Source organism: Staurois parvus, unplaced genomic scaffold, assembly GCF_062004578.1.
Source record: "Staurois parvus isolate SC_StPar_1 unplaced genomic scaffold, SC_StPar_1.0 ptg000719l, whole genome shotgun sequence".
Classification (NCBI taxonomy): Eukaryota; Metazoa; Chordata; class Amphibia; order Anura; family Ranidae; genus Staurois; species Staurois parvus.
In genome coordinates, this window is record NW_028318515.1 from 2,445,001 (window position 1) to 2,468,664 (window position 23,664).

The 23,664-nt window shown below is 40.0% G+C and overlaps 1 protein-coding gene across 21 annotated transcripts in view; it reads right to left on the minus strand.

Moving 5' to 3' along the window:
* NCOR2 (nuclear receptor corepressor 2) overlaps window positions 1–23,664 on the minus strand; it is a 708,717-nt gene that overhangs the window by 10,701 nt on the left and 674,352 nt on the right. For 18 of the 21 annotated variants that reach the window (XM_089653704.1, XM_089653697.1, XM_089653690.1 and 15 more), the window contains 7 exons: window positions 17,426–17,569; window positions 15,159–15,289; window positions 12,273–12,454; window positions 10,685–10,834; window positions 8,180–8,325; window positions 7,452–7,505; window positions 5,012–5,239 (listed from right to left, as the gene is read on the minus strand). In XM_089653704.1, the coding sequence (XP_089509830.1) occupies window positions 5,012–5,239; window positions 7,452–7,505; window positions 8,180–8,325; window positions 10,685–10,834; window positions 12,273–12,454; window positions 15,159–15,289; window positions 17,426–17,569 (1,035 nt within the window). The remainder of the gene's footprint in view (window positions 1–5,011; window positions 5,240–7,451; window positions 7,506–8,179; window positions 8,326–10,684; window positions 10,835–12,272; window positions 12,455–15,158; window positions 15,290–17,425; window positions 17,570–23,664) is intronic. The other 3 variants (XM_089653701.1, XM_089653707.1, XM_089653698.1) reach the window with 2 other exon arrangements.

Genomic DNA, 23,664 nt, shown 5'->3' on the forward strand with positions numbered 1-23,664 from the left:
TGACAGAAAAGTCACCAATGAAAAGACAATCCTAGTATAAATGTTAGAAAATGATAATAAAAATGGGTAGGTCTTATGTTGCAAAAAACCCCCCAAAATTTGGCCTAAATACCATTTAACCTCCTCGGCGGTATGATTATTTCCGATTTTTTGTGCTGAAAGCGATACCATTTTTTTGCATGGAAATATGTAGTTTTTTATTGTAGGCTGTAATTTTTAGGAATAACTCACTGAAATCTGTACGAACAAGAGTCTAGTAAACATCCCGGGTAGGATAAAATGTGAAACACGAAATCATAAATTATAATTTAATAAATAATCATAAAAAATAATAATATAATAATACATTTAATTCAATAATATAATCAAACCAAAAATACTGAAATTTGAAATACAGAGGCAAATTCGCACATCACTGAGCAAAGTCGCAAAATCATTTTCAGTGTCTGATGACGAATTTCCCCACGAATCATTATCACTCAATTCTGCAAGTGGTTCTGATTTACTATCGCTGTTCTCTAGCTGATCTAAACCCGCTTTTGACGTAAAGGGACGCTTTTTGGACGCCATGGACTTTTCTAAGCTTCCAGGCAGAAAGGTCAAAATGCAGGCAGGGCACAGGACAAAGCAGTAGGGACAAAATGTATGTGAAATGCATTGAAACAGCAATGTTTTACTATGTAATAGTCATTTTTAAAAAAATGAAATTTTTAAAAAATTTCAAATTTGCCGCCGGTTCCGGCGCCCGTACGTCCCGACGTCACAGAGACCAGAACACGGAAGCAGGATGTCGGCATCGGCCGGAGGAGATGGCTGGGGACGCTGCAGGGGACACATCGTGGGAGCGAAGGACAAGGTAAGTGCTGCAGGGAATCCCTGTGCAACGCCACATGGTAAGCCCGAGTGTAGCTCGGGGTTGCCGCTTTTGGTACTGACATTTTACCCCGAGCTATACTCGGGAATACCGCTAGGGAGGTTAATAGTAAGTTAAAAAATCCCCTTTTCTTGATATGACATTAAATCGGCACATGATTGGGATCACCCTAGAGTTGCATGACGGGTCTCTAAACTATGGAGTCAATTCAGTAAACTGTATGTGATTTTTTTTCACAATACTTTAAGTTTCTCATTAATACATTAAAAGACAAATATGGCTATTATTTTTGCACTCCTGTGACCCAGAAGCTGGTCCAGGCTCTGAAAGGATCCCGACAATAATGTTGGGATCCACTCAGATGTCTGACCAGCAGCTGGCTCAGCCTCTCAATGCAATAGAGAGAGCCAGCTACTCCCACCTCCTCCCCAGCCCGGCATTCCAGTGAGTGCTGGAGGGGCAGAGCAGAGAGTGGTGACTGACAGTCACTTCTTTCTGCTCAGAAAGCATCTGTGATTACTCCGTTCTCGGTCTTGGAGCAGGCGGGGGACAGCTGCAGCATCAGACCAATGCTGCAGCCATATAGGTGAGTATGTATTTTTTTTTTATTTCCCCACACAGATATTGCATAGGTGTATGTTGCTCTTTATAGTCATAAAACATCAAATTATAACATACATAATGCTGAGACCCCCAAAATAAAATTCAATGTGAAAGTCCCAAAGAATTAATATATATTAAAATCCCCCCTACGCAAACTCCCCCCCGTGCTTCAAAAGGCCAATAAACAGTCCTCTGCAATCCAATCAAGTAAAAATGTAGAACAAGTTTTCATGTATTGCACCCCATGCTCTAGTGCTCACACCTCTCCCCAAAGAGACTCTTCAGACAATCATGCCTCTCATATCAAAGATTGGCATGTTGCACTTTATAAATTAAAGTTGCAGACCTCCCGATGGCCCACGATTCCTATACACCAAATTTTCTTCAGATGCCAGGCTCACTCACAAGGGATATAGGAAAAAGAAAAGGCTCCAATAGTATATTTCCATTAACTCACGCACACTCAAAGCTACTCATAAGTACAACAGTAATCATGTTCTTTGACATAGCCCATTCAATAAGACTGCCACAATGTCAGAATCGCAAGAACCGGGAGCTTTCACCCAGAGTAAAGGCAAATCAGTCACAGCCCAGAAAAGCTCATGCATCACATTAGGTTGCCATACAGCCATTCTGACACGTTTCAACCTTGCGACTTTGTCTAGGGGATCCCCTAGACAAAGTCGTAAGGATAGAGCTTGTCAGAGCGTGGCTGCACAGCAATTGCATGTGGCATCAGAGGCTGTACTGGAAGTGATGCATTGGCTTTATCTGAAGTGACATATTGGGCTGTGAGTAATTTACCAATACTCTGAGTAATAGCTCCCGGAACTCACGATTCTGACATTGCGGGGGTCCTATTGAATGGGCTATGCTGAAGGGCATGATTACGGTTTTAATTGTGAGTAGTTTTAATCATTTAATAAAGTGTGAGTAGTATTACGGAATTACACTTCTGGAACCTTGTCTTTTTCCTGTATCCCACGTTAGCGGGCCTGGCAGTTGAAGGAAGTTTGGAGTTCAAGAATCCTGTGGCAACAGGAGACAACTTTAATGTATAAAGTACAACATATCAATCTATAATACGAGAGGAATGATTGTCTGGCAAGTGTCAGCCTCTGGGGAGAGGTGTGAGCTCTTGAACACGGGGTGCAACACACAAAGTTTTATATTACTGCGTTTTCACTTGATTGGATGGCAGACGACTGTTTTATTGAGCTTTGAGTCTTTTCACCTTTTGAAGCACAGAGTGAATTTTGTAATTCATATAAAAATTAAATGTGAAAAAATGTTATATTAATTCTTTTAGACTTTCACGTGGAATTTTATTTTAAGGTTCCTGGTGCTACATATTTGTTGTAATTTGAGGTTTGATCACTTAGTTATTTATATAGGGGCAGATTACTACAGTGGCTTCCATTCTTTTTCATTGCAACAGCAATCAGGCTGAGTACACCAGGTGCCGGGCTTAGGCACTTCTCTTGTGAGTGTATTCTTTTAGATATTTCCCCAAAATAAAGGTATTAAGCGGTTTTACACTATGGGATGTCCCCTTTCAGTTTGTTATGGTGATATATTGCATGCCTTGCCTGTGGAGGTGAGGAGACAGTGGGCTCCCTGGAATTTATTATCTGGTACGGACCATTCCAAGGATAGGTGGTCACAAGCTGCAACATTCGATTTACTGGGGTAATCCCATAAGCGTGAATGACCATTCTAGAGATAGATGGTCATTGGATGATGGTGAGTGTCAGTCCATGTGGGGCACTGTTTTGTGCACAGTGGAGCGCTTGTTATGTCTTGGAAAGAGTTATCAATCAACATATGAAACTAGGAATTGAACACCAGCACTCTTAACTTAGTTCACTAATTTGGGACTGAGTTATATTTCATTGTATATATGCACATGATATGCGCAGTCTAGGTGGTTTTCAAATATTTATTTATTGCTTTTTATAGTTGTTTAACATTAAATTGCACTACTTTTCTTTCCTCAATAAGTCTCATTTTCTTTTACCACTAAACAATGCAACTTACCAGCTACAGATTATTATTATTCTGCAGCCAGTACTGTTTGCTATATCAGCCACTAAATGACACCATGGGGTGATTTACTAAACCTGGAGAGTGCAAAATCTGGTGCAGCTCTGCATAAAAACCAATCAGCCTCCAGTTTTTTTTTTTGTCAAAGCTTAATTGAACAAGCTGAAGTTGGACGCTGATTGGCTACCATGCACAGCTGTACCAGATTTTACACTCTTCAGCTTTAGTAAATCTACCCCCATGTCTCAGGGTGTGCAATGTCTTTACTACTTTTATTTGCCATGCAAATGTTTTTAATGCCAAGTGTTCTATACTTGAGTGCCTTTACTCTGGAGCCTTGACTTTCTCATATTTTAAGTGAAAAAACATATGTTGTAACCTTTCAATACAATTTGAATATAAGAACACCAAAATAAATAATAAAGCTTCCTTTCCAAAAACTCAACTGATTATTGCAGCCAAGGGGCCCTAGTAGTCGAAAAAACTGTGCAGCTTTTTAAAATGTGTACATATGTAAATACCATACCTATAGGTCATTTACACTCCTACAAATGCCTGGCTGAAAAACTCCAATACTTATCTTTACCCCACCCGGTCCAGTTATTAGGACGGCTGGAGTGTTTTAGCTGCAGTTATCTATTGGGGCCCCTGAACTACATAGGCTATTTTCTTTTAAAGAACAGCACAAACATCTCTAAAAGCAACAGAGAGTTATGAAACCAGCAACTAGAAATGTTGATGGCAATATACATACTGAAAAATCACTTGGTAACATAACTCAAAAATAGTGTATAAATCCATATAATCTCTCCTGGAGCTGGTCTATGGGCTAGTAGCCAAAAGAGAGAACCAATAAGCTCTAATTCAGGCCAATCCCACACTTACATAAGGAACTGAAGGATGCACCTCTACATTTATTTTACCAGGCTCCACTGGTCTTTAAAGCAGAATTTACCTATAGCATTGTCCTGCAGTTCAGGGGTTAGAGTTGTGGCACTGGGATAGTCCCATTTTTGTTTTATTTTTTTATAAGAGTGAACTTAGCCTTTAAATTAATTACAAACAATTTCCAATCATTACAGAAAACACCATACACCTTTTACTTTAGTGAACTGACGCCTAAGCATTAAATAAAACAGGGTTGTTGTATCCGCATGTTAGAAGGGAATATACACTCCTGTGAGCTCCAAGAGTTAACACAGCAAAGTATAATAAAACATTGCAGGTCAAGAGAACTGACAGCAGTCGATAAATGCAACTAGAGCTCAGGCGCTGAAATATAAACCCCATTCCATTTTTTGCTCTTGCCCCACAATAAATAGCAAAGACTGAAATATAAAAAGTACCAGAGAAGATAAGGCAGGAAATGCTTTATACTGTTACAAAAGACAGGCAAGTGTGGAAGAGAAAAGAGAACGTCAAGGAGGCCGAAGAACTAGTTAATAAACATTAGGAAAGCCCAAAAGTGAGAAATGAAAAGCAGCAGCAGACCTGGCAAAGACCGCATGTCGTCATTCCGTCCATCAGCAGCTGTTATGGATATAGCAGAGGGCAGGCTTGTGTTGGCATTCAAAGGGTTAAAAGCATTGGTATTGAGTGCTGAGCGGTCTTCCCACTGCTCATCATATTTACCCATTAGGGCCTTTCTAATTATGGCCTCCAACCCTATGTTGCTGCCGGAGCTCTCCTGCACAGACTGCGTTCTGCAACTGATTGGTCCTAGAGGGAAAACAAGAAAAATTAAAAGAAAGCTATTATTTAAAGTGTTCCTGTCCCATGGCGTGGAAATCCGTGCCCTACACATACAACTTTCTTATGGCACAGGCAACATTGTTTATTTTTGTATAAAACATTTACAGTTTATAAGAATAGAAAAACCACTACATTAATGATGCTTGATGTGAAATGAATTAAAGTGTACTCACTTCTGGTAAGATATGTGTAGCAATGGAGCATGATATGAAGAATGTGCAATAAGGTTAGGGTAACCATAAGTAGCCTGTTAGATATGGGCCCTTTAAGATGTTTTAACTCTGTCTGAAAATGTACTTTTAATGTCATGAATTTACTAGTAAATTGATTTGGGGCACTGATCAATTTAAAGTATTTTTTTCTTCTTGAGAACTAAAAGCACTGTGTTTACCAACACTAGTAAAGCCTGGGTGTCGTAAATTGACATGCCAAAATAGATGCATATTTTATTGGCTCAAGAAAGCTCACATGGCCCATTCTGTTCCTCAAGTTTTAAACTCACCATCTAAAGCATACTGGGAATATATGATTGTTGGAATATGGAAGGATATTAAGAGAATACAGTTTTATGGCAGTTATGTGGCAGATTTACCCAATGCTTACTGCAACCAATCATGCCTCAGCTTTTATCTTTTAATCTACACAAGAGACAAACACAGTCAGGTTGATGTTGACAACAAATATATTCTCCTCTTTTCTTTATCAAATCCCAGATAGCTCTTCAGCCTTTCCGGTTTCTAGTTTATAACAACTGCATTTTAACAATTTCAAATGCAGGCCAATTCTGACATTTCTGTCATACATGTAAAGGTTTGCACTTTTTTGCTATAAAATTACTTAGAACCCCCAAACAGTATATTTTTGTTTTTAAGCAGAGACCCTAGAGAATAAAACAGTGGGTGTTGCAATTTTTTTTATATCACAGCATATTTGCACAATGTTTTTTCAGATGCAAAATGTTTGGAAAAAATATACTTTAATACATTTTAGTGAACACAAACAAAATATAATATCCAATTTTTTGTAAAATATAAAGAGGAGGTTACGTTGAGTAACTAGATACCAAACTCTTTAAAATTGTGCATGCCTGTGGAATGATGACGAACTATGGTAATTTAAATTATCCATGGGCAACAGTTTAAAATCCTTTTCGAGTTTAAAGTTACACAGGAAGTCTGGTGCTAGAATTATTGCTTTAACTTTGATGTTTGCAGCGATACCTCACACGTGTGATGCGATTGCAATTTACCTATGTGTGCATTCGCATTTGTGCGTGAGGACAAATTGCTTTAAATTTTTAAAAAATTACTTTTATTTTTTTTTTTACACTGTACCTTTGTTTTTTTGGGATCAACTTTATTGCAATCACAAGGGATGAACAACATCACCTTAGCATGGATCGTGACAGGTCCTCTATTTGGAGAGATCTGACAGCTGATCAAACCAAGATCAGTCTGATCAGCTGCTTTACAAGCCATTAATGGCTTGTAAACAAACTGGAAGTGATAAAATGGTTTATGGTTGAACTAGATGGACTTTTATCTTTTTTCAGCCAGACTAACTATATAACTATATGTAAAATGCTCATTACTTCTGGTTTCTGATGTCACACTCTTTACAGTGCATCTGTATTGGACAGGAGAGCCTGGTAAAGGTGGGGGTGGTAGAGGGACCCCCTTCTGCTGCCTGTAAAAACATACTAGGGTCATGACTGTAGCTGCAGCCATGATCCTGATATAACCACCTCAATATGAGGTCGTGTATATATATATATACGGCCTTCTTTAGGTAGTTAGAGAAAGCATATGGAGTTTTTGGTTGCTGAGAGTACTGGTGTGCAAGGTATGATGTGTTTGCCAATATGTATACACTCTTCTCCGCTCCAAAAATCCAGATACTGGCAACCAAATGATTAATCTTGAATCTTAGCACTCAAATAAATGCCTGTGGAAATAATGACTTATAAACAATGCTGGTGTTAAATCTGCTCAGAATAAATTGTAGACAATTCAACTGATAGTTGAATTAGACACGAGTGCCACAATCAGATGTAAACCTTTTTGAAAGAATAACTGGAAAGTAACTACAGCTTGCAAATATTAAAAAAAAAAGCAAAACAAAACAAAACCAAAAAAAAAACCAAAAACAAAACAAAAAACAAAACCGAAAAAAAAACTACCTGATCCTGTAATTGCTGGCATGTTAAATATTTCTGTTCCTGGTTGTCCAATGTCTAAAAAGCAATTAAAAACACAAATCTAATTACAGTAAAATACAAAACATCAAGTTAAATCATACATTATCGTTCAATGAATAAAATACATCAATTATCCAGAGCGGAGAAAAAAATCACGACTTCTGTTTATCCAAGAAACTTTTTTTCCATCTCTCAACTACAGAAAATCATGTTACCAGTGAATCCAGTTTAGAACTTATTTTATTTAATCACTTCACCTTCATCTGAACGATTTTTTTTGCTCCCTGCCAGAAAACAGTCCCACAGGAATTGAGCCTAGCAAGCATATCAGATGAACCATTAGTCCCATAGATCAAACAGCAGTGCTCTGCCTCTCAACATCAGATTTGCTGGTGCTGTAGATCACTTCAGAGTGCTGAAAGATGATGTGGTGGTAATAGTGTCCCACGGTGATGACAAAGCACTGCCTGTCAGTTCAGCTACCAGGTAAACTGAACAGAATACATTTTAGCAGTGAAAATACGCCTTAAAAATTAACCTTCTCTGTGACATGCTGTGCCCTGGCAAGCTAGTAGGTAAAATCTCAAAACACAGGTTTGTAAAGGAGCAAACTTTTCTGACTTTGTCCCAAGAACAAATTTTCAAACCACCCCCTCCCCAAAAAAAGCTAAACTTCTTCCATGTGAAAAAACAAATGTGGAAACTCTTACTATACTCTGGCTCATTCCTGTTGGCTGTACTAAGCTTTTTAATGATTTCTTGTTTCTTGGATTTAACCATAGCAGAGGTGCTCTCAGTCAGCTTACTGAAGAACGCCGGGGGTTGTGTGCTGTTCCCTGGGGATTTCGAACCCATTCTGTAGAGAAAGATAACTAAAGGTTATAAATCTTTACATAAACTAATAAGTATCTAGCAGTTACAGGTTACTTGAACAGGCAGTCTACCTTCAAAGTGATATATCAATTTTAGGTAGAACGGCATCACTTTCAACTAAATTTGCAACCGAGTTCCCAACTCCATCCCCCTTCCTCAGCCATAATGAGGGAGTCTTCTTTATTTTATCATATGGAAAATGTAGGCATAGGATTGAAACTCCATGACGGGAGGAAGAGCCAATAACTGTGCTGCCAATTCTTGCCAGACTCTCCTTTAAATGCACAATATATTTTTTTATCAAACCTACAGCCCCTTTTAAGGGTCACAGTAATTTGGACAGGAAAAAAATTGGAAATAGATAAAAAAAAAAAGAAAAAAAAAAAAAAAAAAGGACTGCATTTCGTATGTGAAAAGAATCAGTGGAGAAACTTTGGCACAATATGTACATAAACGTAACGCTGAACTCTGGGAGTTTATTATGTCAATGTACAAGGAGCCACACATGAAAGCCAGTGATAGATGGATCAGATCTCTGCCGATTCAGGAGGGACTGGCCGAGATTCAATCCATCTATGGGCAGGCTGATTGTACCAAAGTAGATCCATTGATCAACTTTGGTACAACCAGCATGTCAGATTTTCAGCATGAGCTATAGCCACTAGCAATGATCATTGTGCTCTCCTAGCATGGACGTTTCCCCATGCCCACCACTGGGAGGACACAATAGCTCAGAGGGAGGGTTTTTGAGCGATCATGGGGGAAATCACATCATCTATGGTCTGCTTAAATGCAGAACAAAGGGCAATGGGGTCTTTTGTGGATGGTTTTAAACTTTTATGGTAAACTGGATATTGACAAGATTAGATATAAAGGAACAATCCAACTGCAGTCCAGCATCTGTACCAGCCAGAACTCCTCTAAACACTAACACGATCTCGTGTGTTGGCTTTTCAGGGAGAAAACAATAATGATGGGACAAAGTCTTCTAACCTTTCCGTTTACTATTCTCCCTGATGAGCTTCAGTCAGTGATTGCAATATATTCATTGACATTAGATTGTCTCCCAATCAGGTGAAAATGGAACACTGTCATACTGTCATCTAATGTCTGTGAGCATCTTTTACCTAATTTTTACTCATTACATCGTTACTTCAGTGAATTTAAACAAAAATTAATTTTTGTTGCACAGAGCTTACAAGTTCATTTCTAGACTTTTAGAAGTTAGGATAGAAAACTAGAGAAATGTTCACCGGGCCTGAACTGCAATTAAAAAAACTGACAGACCACAGGAAATGGTAAGATGGGGCTGAAAAAAGTGACAGAGAGGTCAATCCTTATCCTACCCATTGGGGTAGATTTACTAAAACTGAAAAACCTGGAAGATGATTGCTTTCTATGGAAAGCTGCACCAGATTTTGCACTCTCCAGTTTTAGTAAGGCCCCTTTCACACGGATGTTCCAATAGGGTCCGCCTGCCCATTTTCCAGGAGAACCAGATCGGAACCTCTATTCTCCTATATGTAAATGGATATGTGTCTGTTTATACCCGCGGACATCCAATCTAATCCGATCCACCTAAAAGACAGATGGGGATCCATTCCCCTTCCATCCATCGGAAGGGATGGGATGGCAGTTGGATGGAAATGGACAGGCGGTCCGTTTCCATCCGACCGCCCATAGAGGACAGCAGGCTGTGTTTGTGTCCGTTCTGCAGCAGCGGAGCGGACATGGACCTGTCATCCACTTGCTCAGTGGGGATCAGCGGAGATATCTCCCACTGAGCAAACGGATCCAATGACAGATTCAGCCTGTGTGAAAGGAGCCTTAATCAACCCCATTGTTCTGTTACACAATCATAGATTTCTTCTGAACTTTCTATACTCACAATACCCTCATCAGCATGCATTGAAAATGATCAGGTCTATGTCTACAGAATGCAGACACAGCTAATAAAGTTTGAGCACAGCTAATACAGTTTGAATTCTAACCACATGAAAGTTAAATAATATAGAAACTTTGCTTTTAGGAACTCGTAGAATAAAGAAAGCAGTTTCTTAATTTTGAAAGAAAGACATTTTTTGTTTGCGGCAAGGTAGCACTGTCGAATTATTACACCGATTTAGTGTTTTGTTTTTTTTCAATTAAAGCAAGTCATCTATTTGAATACATGTTTTGATACACCATCATTAGACCCACCCACATCGCCCATATTAGTAGTTGCTGCATAACAGTGTGCGGTTAGAATATATTTTATCAAAAGGCAGCTGGAAAAACATTTGGAAGGCAGAAAGTGCCTGGATATTGATGGAATAAAGGCTGGCATGCTTTAAGAGTGTTACCTTGGTTCTGTTTGTTCTCCCTCTCTATATAAAGTTGGATATGCAGAACTTCTGGTATACTCTGGCTGACTCATGCCCTCTGGTGGAGAAATGGGGTCAATACCATCTTCTGATCCACTCAGCGCAGAAATCTTGTTTTGATCTGGTGATCTAAGGATCAATAAAGCTCACGTTTATCTACTGTGCAAACGAGTTTTAAAGAGCTTTTCCACTTACAAAAAGAAAGTGGACAACCTGTTGGCTTGTTCCCTCCACAATTGGATTCTCCTGATCACCTGCTTGAATAGTGCTCTGAAGAGTGTTGATAAAAGGGTTCACGAGCCTGTGTTAAAGTGGAATTACACTGAATCTGAGCACCACAAACCAAAAATGCTGTTTAATTCATTTTTAATATTCAAAGCAAGCTTGTGCATCCATCCATGTCTCCATGCTTTATTTTGCTGAGAAATCACTTTGAAAAACACCCCCTAGCATGTCTGGCCATGACCATCTTGAGTAAGGGCAGATGAGGCATTCAGCATTTACTTCCTGGATTATCCTGCCCGTAGCTCAGGCATACAGGGAGGAGGGTGTGCTTAGCTAGGAAAGCTGCCCCTCTCCTCCTGAAGACTCCTGGGATGTATGACATCAGACCTAGAATTTTCTACTTCACATTTAAAGCAGAACTCCAGTCAAAAGGTTTTTTTTCACCATACAGTTGGACTGTGCCCCCACTGCATGCATCAGGTGCTCATTTTATCTAGGGGTGAGCACAAAGCTGATACTCACCTAACTTCCTCTAGAACACCAGCGGTGGACTGTTCTTGTCTGTGGAGCATGGAACAGGAACAGTCCACTTACAAGACAGCTGAATTGGGCATAGGAGCCGAAGCGACCAGTCTTGTGCAGGGAGGATTGGTGGGTCAGGTGAGTATCTCTCTGCTGTTCTCTCCACTAGAGCAAAATGAGCAGTTAATCCGTGCAGGGCAGGCACAGCCACAATACACAAACAAAAGAAAACATTCAAACTACACTTAAAGTGGAACTCCCATCTCTCAATCAACATCTTAAACCTTATGCTGCTAGTTACTTCCTGGTTTCCATGCCTAGACAAATGATGTCATACGTCGCAAGAGTCTTCAGGAGGAGTTTTCTGAGCCAAGCACACCCTCCTGCTTGTATGCCTGAGATGGATTCCAGGAAGTAAATGCTACATGAATCATCAGCCCTTACTTAAGATGGCCATGTCCATAAATCCTAGGGGGTGTTTTTCAAAGTGATTTCTCAGCAAAATAAAACATGGAGACATGGATGGATAGAGGAGATTGCTTTGCATATTACACATTAATTACATAGCGCTTCTGGTTTGTGGGGCTCAGATGCAGTGCAGTTCTGCTTTAACAGGGTCATATTATAATGCTTCCAGGCAGCAATACAGCTGGAAAACACAGCAGCTTAAACACTGATATGTGCATTAAAGAGAGGTCACCCCATTACAGCCAGAATGAAGATTAAACCTGCCTTTTAGTAGAGGGCAGATCCAAACAGAGACTTTTTCCTGCAACTCTGCTTTTACCCTGCAGCTTTCTTCTCTTTAGAATCCACTCACCTTTTCTCCCCACTGCACCCTGGAGATGCCCTTGCAGTCTGACATACTTCTTGTTGAAGGACAGTGTCGGTGGGGTTTTGCCTTAGATCCAGCACAGGGCAGCCGGCATAATACAACGGTGCTGAGACTTGTTGGTGTAGCTGCTGTGGATGGTGCCGTGTGTAATCCTGTGTAATAACCTCCTGAATAACAAGAAAACAAAATGTTTAGCTTATGAACTGCAACAAGGAAATCCATCACCATCTTCATTATCAATATATGAATATTAACAATATCAAAACCTTTTTTTTTCTTTTCTTATGAAAAGTTGCATAGCTCACTTCTAAGGTTTGTACAACCCCCAGTTCATATTCCACTGGAATATTTAAAGAAAGCTGAGGCAAGTGACACATACAGTCCTTCGATTACTTACCTGGACCCATCACACATCAATAGGATGGTCAGGGAAGTTCTCTCTGCAGGGATTCTGCACAACAGAGAAAGCCTGAACAGGGAATGAGCTCAGTCACTTCTACCCATAAATTGAGAAAGCAGTATTGAGTGTAGTACATTAAAATGGGTTCATCTTTTTTACACTTTACAAGTGAATTAGAATTAGGTGGTATGACATGCAGAAACAAACTGTGCCTTATCTCTTTTCACAGATACCTATGCGTATATTGATCAAGGATAAATGTGTGCACTTAGAAAGGGAGATGTGATAGTTCAGTATGGCTGAGGCCTCATGCACACTGGAACGTTTTTCAGCTGGCAGCAGCAGAATGCTAAATGCACCAAAAACAAATGTAAATGTGGTATAGCTTTTAGCCAAATTTAGAGCTTAGACGTTTATTAATTTCATTGGCCAGAGTACTGGCCATTGAAAGGAAAAAAATATTTGCATTTTTTGGCCAAAATGTTCCTCTCCTGAACACAATTCTTCTGTGTTCAGGAGAGGGACGTTTCACTGGCCCTAAACGCTGCTGCTGTTAAAAGTCTGATAAAAGTGTATGTGTGCATGAATACACAGACTTTTATTGACTTGAGTTCAGGGGCTTTGGCAAAAAAAGTGAAAAGCTCTTGACTTCACATTAATGAGCAGCTGAGTGCATGAGACCTGACTGTCTTTCTCCAGGTATGATTGGCCAAGGTCTGTTATGAAAGTAATCGGACTTCAACTCTGGATAAACCCAATCAGATTACATAGTGATCCTCAAAGTTCTGCAGCTAAATGAGTAGCCCTTGCCATTATGAGCAGGAAAACATAACCCCCCCTTTTTTTTTTTTCTGGCAGGCTTCTTTTCTTGTATGCATGCAGCAAGCTGTACAGGTGGGCATGGATGGTACATGTCGCAGAGGCATAGAAGAAGATGCATGAAGTGCATTTTTTGATAGAGAGGGCAAGATGACCATATAGTATTTTACTGTAATCAATCACAAATCAGTTTCAGCTAGAATAACTACTAGGCTGCTATAAAGTGGTGTCTAATTGGTGGGTCATGTCACTATATGTACATTACTTAAAAGGTAATTCTCAATTTGCAACTAGGACTTGTATTTCATGGACTACATTGTAAGGACAGACCATCGCTGAAACTGTATGCAGTAAAATGGTCTGCACTACTGAAACATTACAAGATGAGGTCCATGAGCAACTCCAATTCAGGATCTAATGAATAGGTCCCTCTTCTCCTTATATTTTGGTTTGGTATAGTAATGTTTAAAAACTGTTAATTAAAGTGGTGTTAAACCCAAAACCTAACATTTATTATATTGCAGCTTACCAATCACTGGTGTGGTGGCAGCATTTGTTTTCTTTTTTAGGTTTGTTTCCCTCTGTTTTCAACTTATTTGGCCAGTAACACACTAAATTAGAGTGCCCCCACTCTGGATGAAGGAGTACATGGGGACCTTTGGACAGCGGTATTGTTAATCTTGGCAGATGGGGGCAAGATGTACTGGCAGATTTGGATACACTAACAAATTGAAGCCAAACTCCAGCTCACACATAAGCTGTTACAGCAACTTTTTTTTCCCTTTTCAGATAAAGGTTTCACATGGCTAAATAAAACCTGATCATTGTAAGCAGGTCACCAGGTGAAAATACAGGAAAGAAAGGCTAAAAAAACAAAACTAATCCAGCCAACACATCTAAGAATTGGTAAGCTACAATAAAATAAATGTTTGCTTTTGGGTTTAATACTACTTAAATAATAAGCCATTCATGGCTTTCAACATGCAGTCTATCACTCTGCTTAGCAGGTGCTTCAATTAAACTTGCAAGCTGCAGGGAAAGTTAATCTACTTTGGAAACCTTCACTGTAGCACAAATTCCTAGAAAGATTTGATGAGGGAACCTTGTCATATAATACACCAATCGTGGTGCTTGAGTGTTTATTTCAGGCTCAGACGCATATTGCACAGAGATGGCTGGCATCTGACCCTTCAACAAGTATAGAATGGGTTAAAATAGTAAAAAATACTGCAAGAAGTGAAAATCTTGTTTACACGAAAAGGAGGTGTCTTAAGAAATTTGAGAAAATATGGGGACTGTGGATGGATACTATGATATTGATCTCTAATGAGAGGGTGGTCAATAAAGTGTTAGAATAATTTTAAAGTGTGGAAATAAGAAATGAATGTATATTAAGTTTATCATTGGGAAAACGGCCTAATTGGCTTAAAAATATGGGTAAGAGAGTGAAACACCAATGTATGTGTGGGAAAGGGGGAGGGGGTAGGTTATGTTATTTGTATGTATGGAATATATGTATGTAGATGTAGGTTAAAAAGTTTTTCAATAAAAATGATTTGATACAAAAAAGAAAGGTTTATATCTCCTATTAGCATCTCGGATGTGGACTTGCTTTGCTTTTCTCACTATAACAATGAGAAGGCAACACATACACTTATATGCTGAGCCAGGGTGACTACACGTTGACTTTTCATATGAGGCCCAGACTGTGATGTGTGACATGGAGACTGCTGTCCATCGGTTTTCTGCCGCAGATGTCCTTCTGATACATGCTTCACAGACACTGTTTGGAAAAAAATGAAGAAGATATTTACAATTACACATCAGCATATTTATACCTTCCTTCCTGGTCTTGGCAGGCTGTCCTATTAATTCCCACAATCAAAAATTACCATAATATCCTAGTAGTAATTCAATTTAGTGAGCTGAATGAAAATCATCTTAAACTTTTTATGAAAACCTTCGCTGAGTTTGTTATTACTACCTTCTGCAGATGGTAATTCCAGAGTTTGATCCACAGTTATGGTAATGAACAGCTTTCTATATGGATAGTAAAATCTCATAACTTATATAATCAACCGTTGTCTCCTTGTCTTTTGTAATGCGTGTGGAAAAAAAAGGGGATCTGCCACATTTAATATTGACTTTTGATAGTAATTGTGGCAGACTCAACCGGGACAGGGGCTTTTGGAGGGGACTGCAGGTTAGCCTCTTGCCCACTGGTATCTGAGGGGGCTCTATTCTTTAGCATGCACCTGGGGGGGACCTTTTGGGGAGACATGGACTTGAATCCGAAGTAAATTACTCCAAACACACAGACTCTGAGAACTGGAGGACCAAGATACAGATTTGTGGTCTCCGTGCCCAAACTAGCATTGACTGCTTCAACCCCCCTCCTTCCTAGACTCAGAGACTCTAAGAAGAGGTTATAGTTCCACTTTTTCAAACTTGGAATATTGTATGAGTTTTGTCTTATGATGGGCAAATTATACAAGTGAAAGCAAACATCTGAAAATCAACATGTGTAATAGACTTTGTGTATTCAGGGTGTGGGCTTATTGCCAGTCGATCTTGGGTGGGCTCCCTGATTAAACAAAGCATTGGCTGGATGCCTGGCTGTTGATTAGCTTAATGTTAATTAGATCACCTTTAGCTGTATTGTTGACCATTTGCATTGTTTGGGATAATGTGATCAAGCTCTTACCTAATTAGTGTGGAATGTTTGTCCTAATGTATAATATTTGTGTTTGCTGTTCCTGTGGGCACTGCCCCTATTTCTGGAGTGTATAAAAACCCGTGTTTTCTGTTCAATAAAGAGTTCCTGTTTGGCATCTAAGCTAGTCTCGTCTAGTCTTGGGTGCAATGCCCAGCTATTACACCTTGATCCTATGTCTCAGCGGTGAGGAAACGATTCTCTGACGGAGTCACCCAATCATGGAAGACAGTGTCACGAATGGACTTTCCAGTAATGGTGGGACTCACCTGCCTTGTGGGCTGCAGTACCAGGGCTGGCCAGCGGGTGCTCTCAGCAATCAGAGACTCAACCCTGCAGTCAGCCAAACACCTGAAGCTGATTATGCAGGTGTATTTAAGGGATGGCCAGACCTGCAGTCTGTGCCTTGGTGTGTGTTTTTCTATGAGCCCCTGTATCTTGTTACCTGCGTTCCTGTCTGACTGACTCGTTGCCGACCCTGCCTGATCCTGACCTCTGCTGACTTCTCCTGTTTGATCCCTGGCTTGTGACCCCGACCATTCTCTGCCTGACCCCCTGTACCTACCTGCCCGTTAGTTGCTGTACCCGGCTCGTGACCTGACTACTCTCTGCCTGCTCCTCCTGTTCCTACCTGCCCGATTGTTATTGACCCAGGCCTGCCTGACTACGCTTGCATTTTATGTATTGTTATCTGTGGGTGGTTTGGTTCGTTTGCACTGTGTTTTATGTTTTAGTATTGCACTGCGTTTGTATTGTTAGTATTAATAAATTATATTGTTTATAACATATCTGAAGCCTGTGTTTCCCTGTGTCAGTTCACATACCTCTGGTCATACCCGGAGCCCTGACAGACAGGCGTTCTGTTACAGGTAATCATATCTTAATCATTAATCAGATCACCTCTATTTTATTAAACTTACTGTCACTAGTTTTACTAAGGTCGGCCATAGGCGGTTCAAAGTGAACCAAGATTTCAACCGTGTATGGGCAGACTGAATGTACCAAATTGATCGATCAACTTTGGTACATTCAGCCTGCTGGATTTTCTTGCGATTATAAGCACCGTCTTCTCCAGTCTCACAACTCTAATTCTTCTACATTCTCTATTCAAATCTTCCAAAATATACATTGTTTTGGCTTTATCAGAAAAAAAAATATGTAACTATATATTTGAACTTTATGTGTACATGCAATAGTTTCAATCACCTTGTTTGTGCCGGGATTCATGCTCCAAACGGGCGTTGTCAGAGTCTTGCACAGAAACCCGGCCTTGCTTCTCATGAGGCATGCGTGGAGAACTCAGAGGGCTGACTGCATCATGCCTGTCAGGGCTGTACCCAGCTGGATATCCTAATCAGATGCACAGAGGTTAAGTATTTCAATCCAATCTACTTTGCTTCTAATACTGTCACGACAATGCAGCTGTGCAAAATGTTTTCACTTTAGTGGCCAGGATTCCTTTGAATATTGGAATCCATAGGGAGATTTCAATTAAATTGTACTACCACTAGAAGAAACTATAACAGCTCCTGGCAAAGGGCCTCCTGTGCACAGGCCTGCAAACAGAAAGAGTATGTATGATCACATCTTTTCTTTATGGTTCACAGAGGATACCAACAGGTACAAATGTAATTATTGGATATGCAGGACAAATCTGCAGCAGTGTCATTAACTGTGAATAATCATGTCAGCTTTGAAATCATCAATTACAAGTGTCATGAGCTGCTGTATGTAGAGGTGTTACCTCTTAGGCTTGCCATACATTATACAATTTTCTTGTCCAATTTTCCTTTAGAATTACCAAGCCATATAATATGAGATCAAATCTAGTCACATTCAACTTGTATGCAATCAGCAGACCCTTGCACTACATAGATGAAGGTAAATCTAAGGGAAACTGAATAAGAAAATGGTATAATAGTATGGCCAGCTTTAGCAGATAACACAGAATACACATACTGTATGTCTGAACTTTCTGAGATTGGGAAAGATGGGAGCATTCTAGCACAAAGTATGTGGGCAAAGGACTCATCCCTGCCACACTCCTGTTACACGGACAATGCTTTTTTTCACCACTTTTAAAGATCAAATATAATGTTAAAATAAGTTAACCTCTTAGTGCCGAGAACACGCAAATATGCGGCCTCTTGGTGGCTGGGCCTTGGCGCTGAGGGGCCACATATTTGCGTACCTGTTGTAAACAGAAGATTTCTGATCACTTGCAATTGGGAGCTTTCTGATCATGTGACCGCTGTGACAGCAAATCATGGCGGTCACATGGCCCTAAATCCCTCCCCGCCTTCCAGCGTCACAAACTCCTTAAAGAGTCGGGAAGCACTGGCACCAAGGGGTTAAAGTGGTTCTAAAGCATAAACATTTATTACCTTAATGTATTCCCTGTTTTAAGGTAAACAAATGTTTAGGTAGCAGTATGCCCCCTCCTCCCTTGAATACTTACCTGAGTCTTCACTCAATCCAGCACTGTGCCCATCTGCAATGACTCTCTCCTCTCCCCACTCTCACAGGTTTTGCTGAGGCAGCAGGAGCCATTTGAAGTCAAATCTTGTGACAAGGGAGTGTAGCCATTCGGGATGGAGCCCGCAAGTGTGCCACAATAGGAGGAGCCAGGAGCTCCAGCAGGGGACCTGAGAAGAGGAGGATCGGGGCCACTCTGTGCAATTGAATTATACATTTCAGGTAAGTATCAAGTATAGTTATTTTTTTTTTTTTTTTAAGTACAGTTCACAATCACTTTAAAGGAGAAGTACTGCCAAAGCTCTTTTGGCTATACTTCTTCAGTAGATCACAGGAGTGCAGTTCATTCTGTACTCCTGTTACCCATTTTCAGCCGATAGCGGGCTGTCGGATGAAACCTGGTCCAGGCTGGGGAAAGATCCCAACTTCAAAGTCGGGATCAACCCCAGATTTCCAGCCGCTCCCACTCCATAGCCCAATGCTCCAGTGAGCGCTGGAGCTGCAGAGCAGACAGCGGTGACTGACAGTCACCGCTTTTTGTTTAGATCTGCTTTAAGAACTCAGCGATCATGTGATTGCGGAGTTCTCACCTTTAGAGCCGGCAGGGGACAGATGCTGCATCCACCTAGGTAAGTATAAATGGGGAAAAAAAGCCCACACTTCTCTTTTAATACTTTGTTTTTCTTATTTTAGGTATTAGGCTTTGGATTTTCATAGCCTAATGACTGTATATTTTCTATGTTTTCTAAGATATATATAATTTGTTTAATTACTATATAAAAGGACCTCTCCTGATCCAGCCTTTGCTCAGGTAATGTTAAAGAACTAATCATACAGCAGAACATCTGGGCTCCATTTAAAACCCTTTCACGCTGATCAGTTTTGATGTACTTTTGAGGTTTAAAGAAGTGGAAGAAATTTGTCCTGCATGCTGCATCTTTGGTGCAGCTTTTCAAAAGCACCTTCCATTGTAAATCAACGGGAAGGCATCAAAAGCGCATCAGTGTGAAAGGGCCGCATGGGGGTTTCATCCGTGCCCATGATCCTTTCCCACAATGGAAATGGATCCCAGCTGTTGAATAAACACTACAGGGATTACTGAATACTACAAGAAATAGATTGTATCCAATGCCCTTGGTGCAATAAGATTGTTTAAATTGGTAATAAACCCAAAAATGTAATATATTGCAGCCTACCAATCATTAAATGTGGTGGCTGCTTAAGTTTTCTTTTTTTAGGCTTTTTTTTTCCTCTCTGTTATCCCCTGGTGATCTACCCAGTAACACACCTCCTGTATTAAGAGTGCCTCTACTCTGGATGAAGGAGCATAGGGGGCATCTTAGGACAGCTACATAGTCAGTCTGGGGGAAAGGGAGTTTCAGATGTACTAGCAGATTTAAATACACTAACAAATTGAAGCCAAACTCCAGCTCACACTTTATAAGCAGTTACAGTAAACAGTTTTTTTCTTTTGGGATAAAGGTTTTACATAAATAAATAGAAAAATACTGATCATTGTAAGCACCCCTATCAGTGTTTAATAGTTTGTTTCATCCCTGTAACTGTAAGAGAGCTTGTTCATTTGAAAAACAAGTGACTTGCTGGTTTGATTGCCAGGTGAAAATATAAGAAAGAAAGCCTAAAAATGAATACAGCTATCACATCTAAGAATTTCTAAGCTGCAATATAATTAAAGTTTGCTTTGGCGTTTATTACTGCTTTAATGTCTATTGTTTTGAAAGTCAAACTTGGCTCAAAGAACACTATGAGCAACTCAGTAGTGAAATACAACCCTACTGCCTATTTATATATACACTAAAGAATACAAAATTCTAAACATAACCAGGGCAATAAATGTTATGTCAATTAATATAGTAAAAACACTGAGCCATCTGTCATTTTAAAGAATAATTACTTAAGTTAAATCTGTCCCTAAGAAACAACACTGTTCCTTTGCTGTAAAAAGGAAGATGATGGAGAAGTTTTCAGTAAGGCAGAATTCTTCCTTCACACATTAATACATTTGTCCCACTACATTTGCCGATAAGGCATCAGCAAAATGCCATTTCTTTAAGATTATTGCCGACTCTCCTAAATTTATGTACCACAATTTCATGTCCTTTTTTTTGTTGCATAACTGCCATTCTTTGCCCAGTGAGAACACTTCAGTTGCTAATAAAGTACATCTAAAACAAAAAATTTTTTTTTAACTTTGGATACTGAAGAAATGGGAGAAATTATTTTAAACTGAAAGGAAGTTTCCTCTTACAACAATAATCACCCAAACAGGTATATCTATTGAAGATCTTCCTTATCTAGGACATCATAACGAAGTAGTTGCTTGATTAGATGCAAACATGCTTATCCTATTTTTATTCTACAATATAAAGAAAAGCAGATTGCTAGAACAGCACTAATTTATATGAGAAACACAATTAAAGTAAGATCGATTTGCTATAAAAATTAGCACTGCATTAAAAGTATTTTGATAGTTTAGGAATTTAAAGTCTCCAAATGTATGCTTTTAATGTATAAAAAATATACAGATTTCATAGTAGCCTGTTAGATATCAGAACCATATGTAGTGCAGCTAAGATGCCATTACTTCTAGAATTTAATTTATACATACATTCAGGCTGCAATCTATAGGAAATTTTAGAGGTCCACACACAGCGTACATTTTGCACAGTTATTCACTTCCACAACCAGACAGTCTTAGAACCAGAGCAGGCAATGTTGGGTACTGCTTGGCATGATTATAAGATGTTGGATATTGCTGAAAAATGTCACAGTGAGGACACGCCACCAAGCCAAGCCACCCCAGAGTGACTGCAATCTGCCAGCACTTAGACCCACAATCTGCATAAATAAGAGAGCAGCTAATCCTTTGGAGGCGATGGAATCACCAAATGCTGCAGCCTCTCCTGGGATCACCAGGACACAGGAGTTACTGCACTTTGGCTGAACTTTGTCTTATGATAATGACACACATGGGAATTGGGGGCTGTCATCTGGGCCACATTCAGGAAAAGTTAAAGCTGTAGCAGCATGCATCGTTTTTTTTTGCAAAATGGGAATGCCTAATACAATGTATATTGGCCTGGAGATGAAGGAGGTGGTATAAAGTGATAAAGCCTTTACAGGTAGCATTTGTAGCTAAAGAATTTATGTTAACTAATTCATATTGAAAAAAATCAAATAAAAGTGTTGTAGCTGTGTAAAACTGTTAGCCATTGATAAAAAAGTATGGATTTTAGGTAGTACTCTTTACAGGCTAACTTAAAGTGGAATTCCAGCTCACACCTAACAAGCCTTAAAACAGCCCACTTCCACCTTCTAACACCTAGGCTTAAAAACCCATGTAAGAACATTGTGTATACTTACCTATTTTCAGGCTGCAACAGTCCAGTCACATGATCTGCTGTCAACCAATGTCAGCTAGCACAGTTGCAGGGGAGAGGAGGGAATGCTGACAATGGATGGACCACTGAAGTCTATGGATGACATCACTGCTCCAAGCCATTGTCAGTGTGTTCTTTCCTCTCCCCTGCAGCCTCCATTGGCTGACACAAGGAAGATCAGGTGATTAGACCGGAGCGGCCTGGAAATAGGTTAAGTATGTACATCTTTCTTACACAGGTTAGTTGCCTTCCAGATCTGTGCTGTGATTCAGCATGAGAAAACTCCTGCACTCTGCCTTTTTGCAATGGCATGTCATGTCCACAGTTCAGCTTCAAATTCTAAATGATGCAAGCTATCAAAACATATTTGGCTTCTTTCTCAGCCATAACAAAAACAAAACAACTTAAAGTGGTTGTAAACCCTTACAAATACCAAGTGAAGTGACTGGCCTCAGGTGATACACAGAGATTAAACAAATCCTCCTACACAAGTTGTAACTGTTTATCTACGGATTTCTTTCCCCTACATCCATTCAAAGTGCAGAATTTACACAGGATCTCACAGTTCTGAAAAGCTGGGGGCAGGGTGCTGAAATTACATCAGTGGAGAGCTCTGAAAGATGATTGAAGGGAAGGGAAGGAAGGGACACCCCCTTCCCCCTTCACATGGCACACAGGAACAGAGCTGAGTCTGTAAATCACAGGCTGTCACCATTTTTCTCTTGGTGTAAGGAAAACTTGTCAGAAATGCCATGTGCTTACAACAGAGGAACGAGGCACATAATTACACACTATAGAGGGATATGTTTTGTTGATATTTAATGTCTGACGTTTACAATCACTTTAAAATTTTTCTAACGCTTGCATCCTAAGGAGTATCTAAACGCTAAAAAATGACCCATACAACCTTCACACTAACCCTGTGAGTAACTCTTCAATAACGTGAATCCATACTGCACAATAACCACAGGGCCTAAGAACAGGGGTGGGGGGCACGGCAATAGAAACAAGCAACAATTCGTAGGGGCATCTCCACTGCACAGACATCCATCCCATTTATCATACCTTATACTAAACCACCCTCAACACTTTCCTCTTTTGACCTTGCTACTACTGAAGAGGTCACTAAGGTTTTCACAGAAGTCCATCTCACCACGTGCCCCTTGGATCCTGTCCCCTCACAACTACTATGGTCACCCTCTTCTTCCATTCTATGCTCCCTCAATCACATCTTCAATCTCTACCTCTCTAATGGTGCTTTCCCCTCCCCTCTAAAGCATGCACACATCACTCCCATACTTAAAAAGCCTTCCCTGGATCCCACCAACCTAAACAACTTAAGACCCATCTCCCTGTTCCCGTTTACCTCTAAACTCCTAGAACGCTTAGTCTACAATCACCTGAGCTCCTACCTCACTGACAACAACCTTCTTGACCCTTTACAGTCTGGCTTTCGCTCACTCCACTCCACTGAAACTGCCCTAGTAAAACTCATGAATGATCTGCTAACTGCTAAAGCCAGTGACCACTACTCCATACTCTTACTACTTGACCTCTCTGCGGCTTTTG